Source organism: Carassius auratus, chromosome 41 (genome assembly GCF_003368295.1).
Source record: "Carassius auratus strain Wakin chromosome 41, ASM336829v1, whole genome shotgun sequence".
In the NCBI taxonomy this organism is placed as follows: Eukaryota; Metazoa; Chordata; class Actinopteri; order Cypriniformes; family Cyprinidae; genus Carassius; species Carassius auratus.
The window spans coordinates 13,132,492-13,149,266 of record NC_039283.1 but is presented as its reverse complement, the minus strand read 5'-3'; the positions used below and the strand labels follow the sequence as shown (position 1 = coordinate 13,149,266).

At 38.0% G+C, this 16,775-nt stretch overlaps 1 protein-coding gene across 2 annotated transcripts in view; it reads right to left on the bottom strand.

Annotated features, from left to right (window-relative positions):
* The window catches only part of LOC113060110 (serine/threonine-protein kinase ULK4), a 213,504-nt gene that overhangs the window by 41,148 nt on the left and 155,581 nt on the right, over positions 1 to 16,775 (bottom strand). For both annotated transcript variants that reach the window (XM_026228945.1, XM_026228946.1), the window contains exon 33: positions 13,924 to 14,090. In XM_026228945.1, the coding sequence (XP_026084730.1) occupies positions 13,924 to 14,090 (167 nt within the window). The remainder of the gene's footprint in view (positions 1 to 13,923; positions 14,091 to 16,775) is intronic.

Genomic DNA, 16,775 nt, shown 5'->3' with positions numbered 1-16,775 from the left:
AAAAAGGATACTCTGCTCATTTAACTGTAAAACTGCACAAATACTGTGACAAAAAAAAAAAAAAAAGCAAATCTAACACACTACATTGCTATAGTTTGGAAAGAGTAATTGGTAACTGTAAAAGCTACAGTGTATGCTACAAAGAACATCAAACAAAAATCTCTTTCTCTCTTAAAAATACATTTTTACTGATCCAATAACACACACCCTATAATCTTTGAAAATTGTCATTTTTGTGTGCAATATGCATCACGTGGGCACACTGGGCAGCACATCAATGGCTGCGACGGCAGTTTAAAAGGCTTATTCACAAATGGCCATATTTATAAATTTAAACATAACTGAAATGAGACAGATTTACACAGTGAGGAGGATAGAGGCCAATAAAGAATATGAGACAGAAAGACCCAATTACAGAAAAATCATTTTAACCTCACAAAAACAAATGCCAAGGCAGACTCGAAATGTCCACACTACACGGACACCATGAAAATCAGCAAATACCATATGTAGATAAAACTCCATAAAGAACATTTCCTGACACAACAAGAGATCTTGCTATGTGGCATATACATGCTGCCACAAGAGCCCCCCGCGCAGTGAAGATATGTTTCATACACTAATCAAGTCAAGTCACCTTTATTTATATAGCACTTTAAACAAAATACATTGCGTCAAAGCAACTGAACAACATTCATTAGGAAAACAGTGTGTCAAAAATGCAAAATGATAGTTAAAGGCAGTTAATCATTGAATTCAGTGATGTCATCTCTGTTCAGTTTAAATAGTGTCTGTGCATTTATTTGCAATCAAGTCAATGATATCGCTGTAGATGAAGTGACCCCAACTAAGCAAGACAGAGGCGGCAAGGAACCGAAACTCCATCGGTGACAGAATGGAGAAAAAAAAAAAAAAAAAACCTTGGGAGAAACCAGGCTCAGTTGGGGGAGCAGTTCTCCTCTGACCAGACTAAAACCAGTAGTTAAATTCCAGGCTGCAGCAAAGTCAGATTGTGCAGAAAAATTATCTGTTTCCTGTGGTATTGTCCCGGTGGTCGTCTGAGACAAGGCCTTTACAGGGGATCTGTATCTGGGGCTCTAGTTGTCCATGTCAATGCAAGTACGGGATTACGGCTTGACTTCACGGACACACAGGGAAGTAAATATACACTCTAAAAACGGCTGGGTTATTTTTTATCCCAAAATGCTGGGTTGAGTCTGTTGGGTCATTTTGTTGGATTATTTTATTTCTTTTTAAACACTTTTGGGTAGTTTCAATTTACCAGGTGTTGGGTTAAACCTGCTGGGTTGCGTCACTGGGTTGTTTCAGGCCAGCGCTGGGTTATTTAACGCGCCTTGAAGATGTTTAAATCGCTCCCCAACTGTCATTTTGGAAGAACAACGGGGCAAAGCCACGGCTTTCAACTGTTTTAAGGTAAGTTTATTTAATGTTTTCAATAATAATTATTTTAAATTGGCAGAATTATAACTTTTTTTTGCGGCAACAATACTGTTAAAATTCTACAGGCCAACATTGTCTACGTTAAATGATGAACAGTTTACCTCAAATGGCCAACCTACGCTACGCGACTCACATAATCGTGTTAAGGTATCTGAGACGACAGATTAATAAAGTTTTATTAAGTTTCATACAGTGACTGATGGCTGAAATATGCAAATACCTGTGAAAATAGAGGAAAAAGTAGTTTCTTACACTGAAAAGCTAATTTGACATTACAATAAATTACAAATACAAAATACGTACAATATAGTCGGACCGCAGGTCTAAAAGAACCGACGATCCAGTTCAAATAAACCGGTTCAGTAATTCTCGAACAAAGTGATTCCCGGAAAAGAATCACTTGAATTATAATTCAAAATGTGTTTTTTTCCTGTAAGAAAAGCGCATGGATACATTTGTGAGAGAAAAACTCGTCGAGTGCAGTCTTATTGAGGCGTCTAACGGTAAGTTCGTGTTTATTATACATTTTACATAATTGTTTGTCTGTGATAATCAACTAACGTTAACCCTCACGTAACTTAAACGCACATATATTTTTATTTCGTGCTATAGTTAAAGCTGCACTAGAATGTACCTAATTTATGAGCGTAAACATCATATATTAATTTTCCAGATCGTGTTTTTGACTTGTCCTTATCACTTTGATACATCTATAAGTTTTTATATATGGACTGTTTTACCTACGTGACTTGTCATAGAAATGTCTGTGTGCGCGCTTGCAGTTTGATCTCCCTTATCTGTGCCAGTGACTGTGTGTGTTTGATATAGCCAGCATATTAACATAAAACTGTGATTTATAATGACTGGAACATCCCATTGATTAGACAGTTTGAAAGCACACCTTTCAGCCAATCCCTATATCATATTCTGCTTCTGTAGACCAACTCATAGGTGAATTTAACTCAATCAATGGGTCAATTTCATGATTAACTTCACACAGTTAATTGAACTGAATCACTGTTATTAAAACAATTTGCATTTATTTATTTTTTTTAAAGGTTGGAACAAACATGGAATTCCTTAACTGAGCAGAGTCCACAAAACCCCATCCAATTGTCGTGGCGATTTAAAAATGACAGTAGATCTCTCAGACATTGATCATAATCAATGGACAGGTAAGGATATTCTGGACTATTTTCAAAAGGAATTGCTAATTGTATATTTGATTGTATTTTTCCACATGTGGACACATACATTGTGAAATAGTCCAAACTTAATTGAAAAGCATTTGTATTTCAGATGACTTACACAGAAAGCTGTCAATTTGTGTCAAGGATGGGACTATACTATGGGGCGTGTTTGTATTGGGAGATATTTTGTAGGTTACCCCAAATCTCTCACTGTTTGCACTCTGATGCACGTCAGCAAACAACATTGCAGTTCTACTCTTATTTACCTATTTGCATCTTACCCTATATTTTATTCCTCCGGTGAAAAGCATTTGGTTAATGGTGAATATTGACCAATAGTACCATGTGGCTCCAACTGTTAGCAGGGGATAGTAGCTGCATTTGGGGTAAAAATGACAGAATTATTTATTGTGTGAGGTGCCCAGAATATAGGGAGATCCGGGTTGCACTGTCTGTTCTTTAACACGCATCTCTCGGAGTGGCAGCTGCCTTTAGTAGTGCCTTAACCTCCATTGTTCAAAGCATGTGGCACAATTGTCTTTGAGTGACGTCACCTCCCTATACAAACACTCTCCATAGTATGGTCCCACCTCTGACAAAAATCGACAGCTTTCAATGTGAGGCATTGGAAATTATGTGTTAAAATGTGTAAACCAGCATGCTGGGTTAGTTTAACCCAGCACGTGTTCTGTCCAATATTTACCCAGTGCTGGGTTGCCAATTGGGTTATTTTTAACCCAGCCATTTTTAGAGTGTATTAATAATAAGATGTCCTGTATAAATTACAACATTTTGCCTTTCCAAAGAAATAACCATGACCACTATACCGTCAAGAAGAATGGGAAATTCTGTCAGTACTGGTCAGCTGTCATATTCACACAAATTCAGGTGAATACAATATTTATGACAGAGATCCCTTATTTCTCAGAGCATTTATTGTAAAAGGAAAATGTAAAAAATAAGTCAAATTATTATATACTATATATAACGTATATATCAAAAGGACGGATTGTCATGGTTCGCAGGTTCGTCTGCTCATTCTGTGTTACTGCTCTGATTGTCTATCAGCATCAGCTGTGACTGCGTCTTATTCTGTGGGTCAACTTATAGTCCTGTTTTTGACTTGTCGATTGTCAGATCGTTGTTACTGGTCCTCTTTTTGTCTCGCTCCATGCAGTGTCCTCCTAGGCTAGTGACAATGCCCCTGAATTTTTGAGATACCCCTACCGGAGGTAGAACTAAACCCAACAATGTTTTTCCTCATCTCTAAGGTCTCCCATATATGAAATGGATTCTTGGCTAAAAATATTTTACTGCTAAGATTGTTAAATTAACAGATATTGTTATACACCACAACACCAATAAAGGATTAAAATATAGCCTGTCCGTATGGGAGTTAAGGCATATAAACTAATGCAGATCAATCACACAAGCTCTGAGAGCGACATGTTTGTAGTTGGGAAGTTGATTTAACTACTAGAAAAGACTGGATGTGAATATCTTGATGTATGGAATAAATAGAGATATGTAAACACATATCTAAAATAAGCGGACATGCACAAATTTTATATCTATGCAGAATGTTTTCATTTACTTTGTGCTTGCTTTGCCTGGGATTATCATAGAAACACATATGATGGCTTGTTGGAAAGGTGGGGTTGTGCTGAATCCAGCAATACCAAATATGTAAATATAGCATGACAAATAGGAGTGTTCTGTCACTCAATGTATGAGGTGTCCAAAATGAAAGAACACTGGACAAAATAGCCTCAAGTACAAATCACATTATCAGTGGTGAGAAGAATGTTGAGAAATTCAAATAAAAGATACATCTAATAATGAAATATTTCATATGGCACCTTGTATTATATGGAAACAAAGATTGAAATCGAAAGATAACACCTTACCATAGCACAAACACGAGACTAGGAGTTTTAACTTAATTAACTTTTTAATAAAACTATAACTTAACTGCACACAATACAACTTAAATTACTGTCTTAAAACAAATGGCAATCTAACTAAAGAAACAAACCATCTTCGGGGAAATGAGCCCTGTCTTCTCAGGCTGTTTGGTTTATTTTCTAGCAGCAACCATTTTGAACACCAACTGCTTTTGGTAACCATTGGAGAAGGGTCTGGCTGCAGATTGCACTTGCACTCTCAGACACTTGTGCTTCCGCTAGCGACGTCACTTGCAGTCTTTATTTTTTATTTTGTTCTATTTATTGATAACTTTTTGTTTGAATTTCCCAACATTTTATAACAGTTGCCATGTGACGAAGACAAGAAAAAATAAACTAAATTATAATGTCAATTGCAATCGCTACTTGCACTCTCCGCTACCTGTGACTTCACTTGCAATCAACACATCTTGCATGTTGCCAGTGGAGACAAGACGCTGTGGTGGTGATTAAATGATTAAAACTAATTTAGTACTATAACGTACAGGGTCCTGCAAGAAAAAGACAAGCACAGACCTTGGCCACAGAACAGCAGAATATGAACGCAATGCACAAAGTCTTTCGTTAAGCGTTTTCCTCCTGTAGAAAAAAAAAAACACTTAATATGGCATAATGTATTCAGATACATTAAGTTCAATTAAAAGATCAAATTTGATATATAGTTATTATTCAATGTACTACAAGGCAAGCAGATGGCTACACAATTTTGTTCATACACAATGTGCAAACTTTGTCCTCCCATACAACATAACGCTTAATGTGGCCTAATAACAGACTAAGATGATAAAGACAATTTAGTAGGCCTAGCCTAGCCTATATATGTCTTGTTGTTGACTCAAAGTATATACAGGCCAGCAAATATGAACGGGCATTATGCATTAAGTGATTTTAAAAGGATCAGCTCCGTACAGGCAAGACGACGAGTACAGAATGCAGTGCATTAAATTGTACATTAAATGTTTTCCTCCTATAGAAAATCATTATAAATAAAACACATAATGTAGGTTAATGGACAAAGACAGTGATATAAACAAGTTGTAGACAGTTTATTCTATATGGAAAAATGCTTAATGTGAAACTTTGCATGTTGCGATTATTCTGGGCTCACATGCTTGCCTGTACATATTAGTTATGTATTTTAATAAAGTAGAGAAGCATATTGAGTTTGGCCTTTCTCATCTTAGTCCATTATGCCACATTTTGCGGTATGTGACGAAAATACTATATACATATTCCTTATATTAATGAACTGTACATTTAATTTGATAATTTAATAGCATCTTAATATATTAAGCCATGTTAAGTGTTTTTTCTACACTTAGCTAGAGACTTTGCGCAAAAATTCATATTCTGGTGTTCTGGCCACGGATTTGCCAGTCTTGTCTTTTTCTTGCAGTTCTGTACATTATAGTACTAAATTAGTTTTAATCATTTAATCACCACCACAGTGTCTTGTCTCCATTGGCAACATGTACGATTTGTGTGGATTGCAAGTGATGTCACAGGTAGCGGAGAGTTCAAGTAGCAATTGCAAGTGACATTGTAATTTAGTTTCTTTTTTTTTGTCTTCACCACCTAGCTTTATAAAATGTTGGGAAATTCAAACGAAAAGTAATACAAAAATTAAACAAAATAAAAAATAAAGACTACAAGTCTGAGAGTGCAAGTACAAGCCTGCAGCCAGGCCCTCTTGGAACATTCTGGGTTCAACCCCCCATGATGTTACAACTGCAACACACCACTCATCCACATTGTCATCAGTGACAAAGTGGGTCATATTTGGACAGTCTGGGAAAGGGAAAGAGCAAAACTCTGTGCAGGTCAAGCACACAGAAAGACACTGGCATTTGGTGGCATCGGTGCAGTTTCCGTCTTTACAGTAGAGGTGGGTGAGGTCTCTAACTCCTGTAGGTGCTGGTGCCTTCTGGAACATCACAGATTAAATGCAGCCACCTTCTCTGAGCCTCCATCCTCTACCAACTGGGATCCAGAGAAGAGGTTTGGCCAGGTGGCTGTGATGCCACACTGCTGTTTGGTCCACGGCTCTCAGCACATGTTGCTGGAAGCCATCTTCTGTTGGGGGTAGATTTGCTGCTGACAAATCTGTGGTAGATGCTAGTGTGTACCTCAGCTCATCCAGGTTGGTGCAAGGATGCCCATCTTGGTGCCTCTTATTTGTCTTTCAAGATCTTTGATTGAGTGTTGGTGGTCATATCTATCAAAAACTATAACGACACAGCTGTTACCTTCCTTTCCCATTAAAGCTGCAATCTTTTTCCAGACACACTCACCCAGGTCATTGAACGTTTGAAAGGCTGAATCATTGAGACTTTGAAGAAGATCCATGCCATCAATGATATATGCTAATGGTTATTTTACACTTGGCAGCTGCTGTTGTTTTCTTTATGCTTCCATCATCAAAAAACAAAGAAGGTGGGACAAAATCATGTTTAATCTGAGATACGAGATTTTTATGACTTAGGAGCGGGGAGATACGAGGTTACGCACTCATTGATAAGAATGATACAGACACAAACGTCGCTGCTGCCAGCAGTGTTCATCATAGTCTGCGGTCGCGTCGAGCCTTTTGACAAGAGATAAGGCTTTAAGGGGTAACTAAACCCCTGGTCAGAGCCTGACTCCACCCACTGGCAATATTTGAAAAATGCTGAAAAGTGGGCAGAGCACAGCGGAGATAGAGGGGACAAACCGAGAACAGGGCTGAGCGGGTGGGGCATGAACCTGAGACCCGCAGTGACAGATTAATTGACAACTGTTGTCAGAGTCACTAAAATGGAGAGTGACTCTAGTGACGCAAGTAGTTTTGCAACAGGGCGTTCATTTGAAGTAGAGGACTTTTCTCCCCCACCTGGCGAAGGTGTCTGAGGACACAGGGCCAGGGCCTGAGCCATATCAATTCAAGCCGCTGGCTCAAACTGCGGTCTTAACTCCCAGATTCTGATAGGCATCCGAAGATGCTAGCGAAGCAGCCGCGCAAGAGAGAATGGGGCCAGTCTCTGAGTAAGGCACTGCGTCGCTTTTCAGCGTGAGCTGTGTGGAAAAAGCCCATTTCCACCTCCATTGCATTGGAGAAGCAATTCCGTGCAAAATGCAGTTTGCACACTCCACCTCTAGGGGGGAACTCACAGTCTTTCAGGCCAAGTGCATGCAACCACTGGTGCCTAATTTTCAAGTCTGCTGGAAAACTATACAGTCCGTGCTGTTGCAACCAGCACGTACCATCCTGTAAATAAATCTATGCTAACTTGAAGCTATCCTAACTGATGCAATACTATGCTACTAACTAACTGTGCTTCTAACAATACTAAGGTTATACTAACAACTATGCTAATTAACAACATAGGCTACACAAAATAATCTAAATAACTATATAAATGCTATGCTAAATAGATGCTAAAATACTCTATCCTGATCATTTTCAATACTCGCAATTCCAACTCATGACTCACTACAGTGATTTTGACGGAACAAGATGGTTTGATACTGCCAAGGGCGTGGTAGCTCACACCAAGGGCATGGTGAGATGGTAACTGCTTACGTCACGTACCACCGCAAACATAGGAATAGAAATAGGAAAAATCTAAAAATTAAGGCAAAAATGTATCTGCCGCAAACAAAGTCGACGGTCGCGTTGAGCCTTTTGACAAGAGAAAAGGCTTCAATAGTTAACCAAAGCTAACTGTAGTTACATACATCTTCCTAAACTCTATTTTAAACATTTAAGAGCTATAAAAGTGAAGCAGAACAAAAAAACGATGAGGTGACTAGGCTGTAATAGGCGGAAATTAGCCTAATCTGCGCACAAAGTTACTTTCGTGGTTCACAGGCTTCCTTCTGCACCGAAGCATTACAGCTATGGATTTTTAACAAAACAAGCCTACTCAAATGTTTCTAAACTAACTTTTTTCATTTGTTATTGTAAGAAAAAAAAAAACAGAGTTATGCAAAGAGGCTTAACTTGGCGCCAGTAGACAGACTTTTTTTCTCCCATAAATAAAACCTGTTAGCCTACTTGGGGCATTTTACATGCACAGTGCCAACTTTGAGTCAGTAAAATAATAATAAAAACAATAATTTAATGCTGGTATCCAAAACATTTAATTCAATACAAGTAGAATTAGAAATTAGATACATTTTAAAACTTCAATGCACATGTATAATAAGCCTAGTAATAATAACCCTAGTACTATCGATCATAACATATTTCTACAGAGACTGGAAAACTGGGTCGGGCTTTCTGGGATGGTACTCAAATGGTTCAGGTCATACTTAGAAGGGAGAGGCTATTATGTGAGTCTATTAGAGAATAAGTCTAAGTGGACGTCCATGACATGTGGAGTCCCAAAAGGGTCAATTCTTGCACCGCTCTTGTTTAGACTGTATATGCTTCCACTAAGTCAAATAATGAGAAAGAACCAAATTGCCTATCACAGCTATTCTGATGATACCCAGATTTACCTAGCCTTATCTCCAAATTACTACAGCCCAATAGGAGGATCTTTGATGATATCTTTGTACGCATGCGCGAGTAGTTGTGTTGCAACAAAACAAACAGTATGGCGGCTGTAAAGTCGTGACGAGCACTTTCAAGAGAGTTAGCGGGCGAAATCCTCAATATATAAGCACTTTAACATCTGAAGACCAGAGGAGGTTTGGAGAGAAGCTCAAAATTTGTATTGGTGACAAAATCGAACTTATTCAAAGCCCATATGAGATCTGGGATGACAAAAAACATTGGTCCGACACCAATCTGTTGAGACATTTATTCTTATTTAATAGAAACCTCTGGACCCTTCACTCATGAAAGATTAAAGGCTTTCAAAAGTCTGGAGGCCTATGATTATTTTGTTTCTCGAAAAGTTGGGCCGATCTTTTCTGTCAAACAGAAAGCAGTGATCGTGTGAAAAACAGAGGTTAGACCTGGCCAAGCAGAGTCACAGCGTGATTCACATCTCCCGTGGGTGATCGCCAAAGAGAACGGCGAAATAATCACTGCTCACTGCGACTGCAAAGCCGGCTAAGTCTTCATTGATCAGTGTTCTTATTTACTTATTTATTTATTGAAAATTTAGTGACTGTTGTACCAATTCAATTGTGTTCAGTGTGAGACTTTCAATGGCGTCTGTACTAATGGTGAAAAATTGTATATCACAGCTTACACATTTCTCCTTCTTTCAAATCCAGTCTTGGAGAAACATGCAGTCATGTAACAGCTTTAATGTTTAAAGTAGAAGCAGCTGTCAGGATAGAACTTACAAATGCTGCATGTACAAGTGAGGCTTGCAGCAAAGCACAGCTACAGAATGATGTGAGGAACATAGTCTGGGTGCTGTGGATTGCGGTTTGGGACACCTGAATCAGAAAGCGAAAACATATGACTCTGCATTCTGCATTAGTTTATATGCCTTAACTCCCATTCGGACAGGCTATATTTTAATCCTTTATTGGTGTTGTGGTGTATAACAATATCTGTTAATTTAACAATCTTAGCAGTTAAATATTTTTAGCCAAGAATCCATTTCATATGTGGGAGACCTTAGAGATGAGGAAAAACATTGTTGGGTTTAGTTCTACCTCCGGTAGGGGTATCTCGAAAACTAAAGCACTTTTTGACCATTTGTCACTAGCCTATCCAGTTCCAGTTTGTTTGGAGTTTCCTGTCGCTACAGCTAGTGCCTGGGATTGTTTACTCAAGTTAGCGTGTCGTCATTGTAGCTTCCTGTTTTCGGTTCCTATCTTCGAGGATTCTGCCCACTGCAGTCCCTGCGCTACCAAGGAGGAATTACCCACCAGGGACTTGTACCTACCCTGGCCTTGTTTGTTCTCTTGAGCAATTAATAAACACCATTGTTCATTCGCAACTGGATCCAGTGTTTCTGTCCCTGACACAGATGGATGGATGGATGAATAGATAACTCTGGAGTCTCTCATTATAACAAACTAAGTATAACATGATATTTTTCCATATTAAAATCTCCTGTGTATTGTGCACTAACAAGTACTGTATGTCCATCTTCGATATGGTGACCTAGATAGCACACAAAATTATGGCATAATTATACCCTAATGACAGACATTTTGGGTGAACAGTTCTAATGTAAAATTTGGTTTTCAACATAGCAATACAACAACTGGTTTTTATTTATTTATTTTTCAAATTAATGGACGCGTAACAGGGAGAAACCTATAGCCTTATTAAATCAATTCACACTGAAAGTGAATGCGGAATAGAAAATAGCAACAAAAGAACAAAACACCTTTCTCAGGACAGTGGAAAGAATGTTGCAGCTTAAGCCCAACATTATTTAAAGGGGGGGTGAAATGCTATTTCATGCATACTGAGTTTTTTACACTGTTAAAGAGTTGGATTCCCATGCTAAACATGGACAAAGTTTCAAAAATTAAGTTGTACGTTTGAAGGAGTATTTTTGTTCCCAAAATACTCCTTCCGGTTTGTCACAAGTTTAGGAAAGTTTTTTTCGAGTATGGCTCTGTGTGACGTTAGATGGAGCGGAATTTCCTTATATGGGTCCTAAGGGCACGTCTGCTGGAAGAGTGCGCGCTCCTGTATAGCAGAGCACTGAGAGGCTGAGCACAGACATTCATTCACTGATCAGAGCGAGAGCGTCGCGAAGAGTCACAAAAGAAGTGTGTTTTTGGTTGCCAGGGCAAGACAAGACAACCCTGCACAGATTACCAAAAAAAAAACAGCATTAAGGGACCAGTGGATGGAGTTTATTTTTACAGAGCATCAACGGAGTTGTGCAAGTGTTTGTGTTTGTTCCCTGCATTTCGAAGATGCTTGTTTTACAAACAAGGCCCAGTTTGACGACGGTGTGCGTATCGTTTATTTCTTATGGATGATGCAATCCCAAGGAAAAAGGGTCACGATCGTGTGTTGGAACCGCAGGCGGTGAGTAAAACTGCTTAAAATATCTCTGCCTCCTTGTTAGTGCGTCCGCCTCCCATCGGAGACCCGGGTTCGAGCCCCGCTAGGAGCGAGTCGTTGCTGCTGCTGCTCTCATTCAGTTTCATCCTCGGGATCTGATTCTGGATCATAAATAAACTGCTGAATCTGACTGTTAGCCATGGTTTGTTTTGGATGATGGTTTTTTTTCCTCATGGTAGTCACAACTTCCAAACGCTCTCAACGCAAAAGCCTACTGATTCTTTAGCTCCGCCCACACGTCACGCCTCCAGCCGGTCGTGTTTTTCCGGGAAAAATCGGTACAGACTATCTTTCTCTTATGAATATAATAAAACTAAAGGCTTTTTGGAGTTATGAAGGATGCAGTACTACTCTATAGGTACTCAAGATTAACAGGATATTGAGTGAAAACGAGCATTTCACCCCCCCCCCCCCTTTAATATGTACATCAACATGCACAATCAATGAACAAGATGGATCCACTGTGGAGAAACCTACAACCCCTGGTCTCACTTCACACAACACAAAATCAAACAGTTGCTCTGCACAAAGAGATCTGCTGTCTTTCACTGAACAGGATTTATATCAGAACCTGGACCTGCTGCAGTAATACCGCCAGTCCACTTTCTGTTGGTCAGTGTGGTGAATTCACATGGAACTTGAAAACAAAAAAAGAGCAAAATGTGCAAGGGAAACATATTCCCACACCTGAAACTCCTGATTGTGTGGATTCCTATTGAAATGACTGGACTTCACCTGTGAAATGTCACCAAGGCTATGTTGACTATGTCAGTTTTTGAGATTGACAACCGCATTTACTTACAGGTGTGAGTCTCGAAATGTCTCGTTCACACAGCAGCTTACATTAGCTTCTCAGATACGGTCTGTATAAACGTGCAATGGGAGTCAAGCCCGTATTCCTTACCAGTTACCATAGCGACAGTGACCAAAGTAATATCAAAGCTGGAGACGTCCATAAAACTGAAAGTCTTATTACTTTCTGAAACAAATAGAGTCCAATCGGGCCACAAGTTTATCTGTCAAATCTTCATTAACTGAAAGCAGCTTTTATATCTGGGTGGAGAGCAGAACATTTGAGTCGCGCACAAACCACAAAACTGATAGGAGCGGCTCCAGTCAAGTTACTGAAACGACACATAAAAACACGCAACACAAGGTAAAGATGCATTTTTGCAGCAGAACGCCTCTCTCTCTCGCACTGTTTGTAGTGAGAGACAACTTTGTGCAGTACACACTGTGCATTTTCTGAGAATGTGAGTCCTGAAAAGTTTGGTTACAGAAAGCAGTTGTCAAACCTGTAAATAATCTTACTGTGTGTGAACGTAACTGCAGATAGACTTGGGTTATACTTGGGTTAGATTAAATTTAATGTCTTAAAAAGTCTTCAATACATGAAATTGTAAATGCTCATTTTAAGTTGTCTTATATTTTGGGGATGGAAAAACATAAATCATATATTTATTAATTTTTCAGGACATTATTGGTATTTTGACTACACAGTTAATTGTATATATATATATATATATATATTTTTTTATATATATTTTTATATATTCATTATATAGAATTATATATATTTTTATATATTTATTATTTTGTTTTTTACAACTACTGGCCCGGCATGCAAAATACAGTATTTTACTTGGACCCTTCCTCCATGAACACTGCACAACCCACACGAACCCCGCAGCATGAAGAGGACACCAGATCCCCTGTTTGTTTTGGACACTTTTCCCCTTGGCCACTTTTAGTCCCTCTTTTACTTTATTTTTTGTTAATAAAAGCCTATCCGAGGCCTGACGCCACGCCCACTGTGTCTGTCGTTTGCTCGCCCCGTCACACTACGAACAGGTCCATTTAATCAGTGTCGGAGCTTATCTCTGCAGGATAGTGGATCTGTAGGGCCAGAGTTTCTCAGCAGTATTTTTTTTATGTATACTGTGCACTATTTACTCTATTCTATTGGACTAGACAGCAGAGTACACAGTGCTTAGTATACATTAAGAGAGGGTACATCATTTAAGACACAACTATGGGAGAAAGGATGACAGAAAATAAAAGTTTTGTCCACACTATAATCAGACCAAAATGACACAGAGCTGCCATTTAACATAATACACAGATCAGGTAAAACACTCTTTTGCAAAATTATTACATAAACTCTATATAATCGGTCTACCAATATTTATATTTTTATTTACATTATGTCAATTTTTTGCACAAAGTTTGTCATTGCATTATTTTCTTAGTATCCACAAATCAGCAAACACTTTGACTATATACATGTACAATCACTTGTACATTTGCCAGTAAATAAAAAAAATAGAGAGAATGTTACCTGGAGGGCCAGTCGGACTACAGACGAAAGGTTTTTGAGCAGGCAGTGGATGATGTCCAGCAGACACAGGAGCAGAGAAGAGCAGCTCTTCAGCCCTGAGTGCATTTCTCTCACCAAATACACACCAGTAACTTCCACAAAGACATTACACACCAACTCAGTTACACCTGAGAAGAGAGGTAAACACAAGCAAAATTATTCTTCTATACATCCATCGGCTCTGACTGTCCATATGATGAACATAAAATATATAATTAAATAAACACAACTGCCAGGTCTGTCACACATTACTTACACTTAATACACAAACTGTCCGAAGTGGTCACAGTAAGCATAAAACATCAAGATTCTCAGCTTATGGTGGAAAACACTTTAAGGTAGACATTGAATGGCATTCAAAATTTTACTTAATATGATTTTTACTTGAATTACAATATATACGTTTATACAGTGTTTTTTATTTTTACACAAATGCATTTATTAAGAAAGGACACACTCAACTGATTAGAAGTGAGAGCAAATACTTAAAAATGTCACACAAGATTTCTATTTCAAACAAATGCAGTTTGTTTGAGCTTGAATACAAAAAAAAAAAAAACAATATATAATAATAACCATTATTAATTAAACTGTTGCACAGTTTCACTCAATATCCATATAGCTGTGATGGTTGGATTGTAAATCCACAAAATACATATATATCATATTCCATACTAAGTCTGTTCAGTCACCTGTCAGTTTTGAGTTATAACTCAAACACAGACCACACGTACCTGACATGAAGTTATCAGTTTATTTTGGGCAAAATAAAGTTTTCAAATCCACCGGGTGAGAATACATTCTGCTTCAAATCAAAAGCCTTCTTTGCGTGAACATTGGGGTGGCATTGCGCAAATATTGCCAGATAGTGACGTAGACATGTGGGGGTAGAGGTGGGCAATATACATTTTGTTTAGAAATGTCATGATTCTTATGGTTTTACTATTTTGCAAGTTGTCTGAGCATTACAGCCAAACTAATTTCCCTATTATAAAGACATAACCTTTCAAGGTAACAAAAAAAAAAAAAAAGGAATGGCAGATATTAAGCCCAAAGAGGGCGAAGATTAAAAAAAAAAAATCTTTGGTTCTTATCTTTTATTACAAAGATAAAAGAATGACAAAGATACACATTACTACTACACAAAATACTATGCAAATAAAACTAACAGTGCTTTATTTTCAGGTACAATAGGTGTATTTAGCAGGAGCATTTAAGAAACTGAATGAAAAGATATAAAAGTAAAACACTACATAAACTGATTCCTAAAGGAACTTTCAAATTCAATGTGGACCAGCAACTGTTTGGTTACCCACATCCCTCAAAATATCTTATTTTCTGTTCAGCACAAGAGAGGAATTAACAAAGGTTTGGGACAAACGTGACAGTGACTACATCATGACAAATACAATTTTAGGGTGATCTATCCCTTGACAGTAATGACAGTAGGCTGCATGTTCAATAGTCCTACTGTCACTTTAAGACCTGCACGCATCTAATAAACGAGTACATGAGCAGAGTGGAGCGGCAACAGTTTCCCCTCCGAGCTCCGAGCATATAATAATCTCTCCACTCCAGCTCTGCTCCAGGTTCACCCATAGACCGTCCACCATTTCCCTCACCACTCCGTGCTCACTGATACCAGAAACACCGCTCCGCCTTCGCTCCGTGGCTAAAGCATTTCAGTACGTTTGAAATGTTGTCCATAACGTAGCCTATATTAAAATAAATAAATAAAATAACAAGAGTTTCAAAGTGGCTTAGGCTATTGTGTGCAAACTTTTTTTTATTTTCACATGCCAAACATGGTTGTCAGCAGAAAAAGGTATAATTGCTGCTCACTGCTGTGCAAAATTTGTTTGTGATGAAAATAAGAGCTTTCATTTTCAGTTATTTTTTGTCAGTTATTTTATCTACAGATCGATGAATTTCTTACCGATTTCTGCTCATTCAAAATCAGATACAGATGAAGTAGCGCTGTAAGATTACATTTGTTTGAATGCATTATTGCAAAAGCGATTGCCTGTGAATGTGTTGTTCTCGTTTATATCATGATTTAACCCCGAAAATATTCAGTAAAAGGAACAGACAAACTCCTTCGGAACTAGCCTGTAACTTCCCGCTCGGCTATTGCCGTCAACTTTAGATAAATATGTACAATGTGAATTCTTGCTAAATATGCAGTTATATTACAACTGATACAATGTGCGCTGTACCACAATACTACGATACTTCCTCAAAAGTAGACCGTGAAGACATTTTTATTGTCCACGATCAAAATTGTCATATCCCACACCCCTATGTGGGAGCGTTTGAATGCGCTGTTTTAGTGGGGTGTGGCAGAGTTTGAACTTTGAAAAAGAATATCTCTTTGGATTTGAGACTTTAGCATGTGGTATTTATAATTTAGTGTGGGGGTAAGATTCTTGCTCTAGAAAACATTTGATTGGAAAAAAAATTCTCCACTTCTGGACAAGAGCATATATACCATGCAAATATTTCAAAGAGATTCAAAGTGGATTCATGAAACATTCTTATAAATACATTTCTTCTTAATTTTAATGTTCTTACCTTTTCTCTTAAGATAGGACAAAATTTAAGAACAATTAAAATTCTTGAAAAGGATCTTCTTAAATCATTGTAAATAATTTCTTAAGTTATATTCTTCAAAGTTAAGAAAGATTTCATGGATTTACTGGGTTATTTAAAATGTATTGTTATGATTAAGCATTACCACATACTAGCTACATAGTAGGACTATAATTATGGACTTTCTGAAGTGTTAACAATTACTGATAATGTTAACAATAATA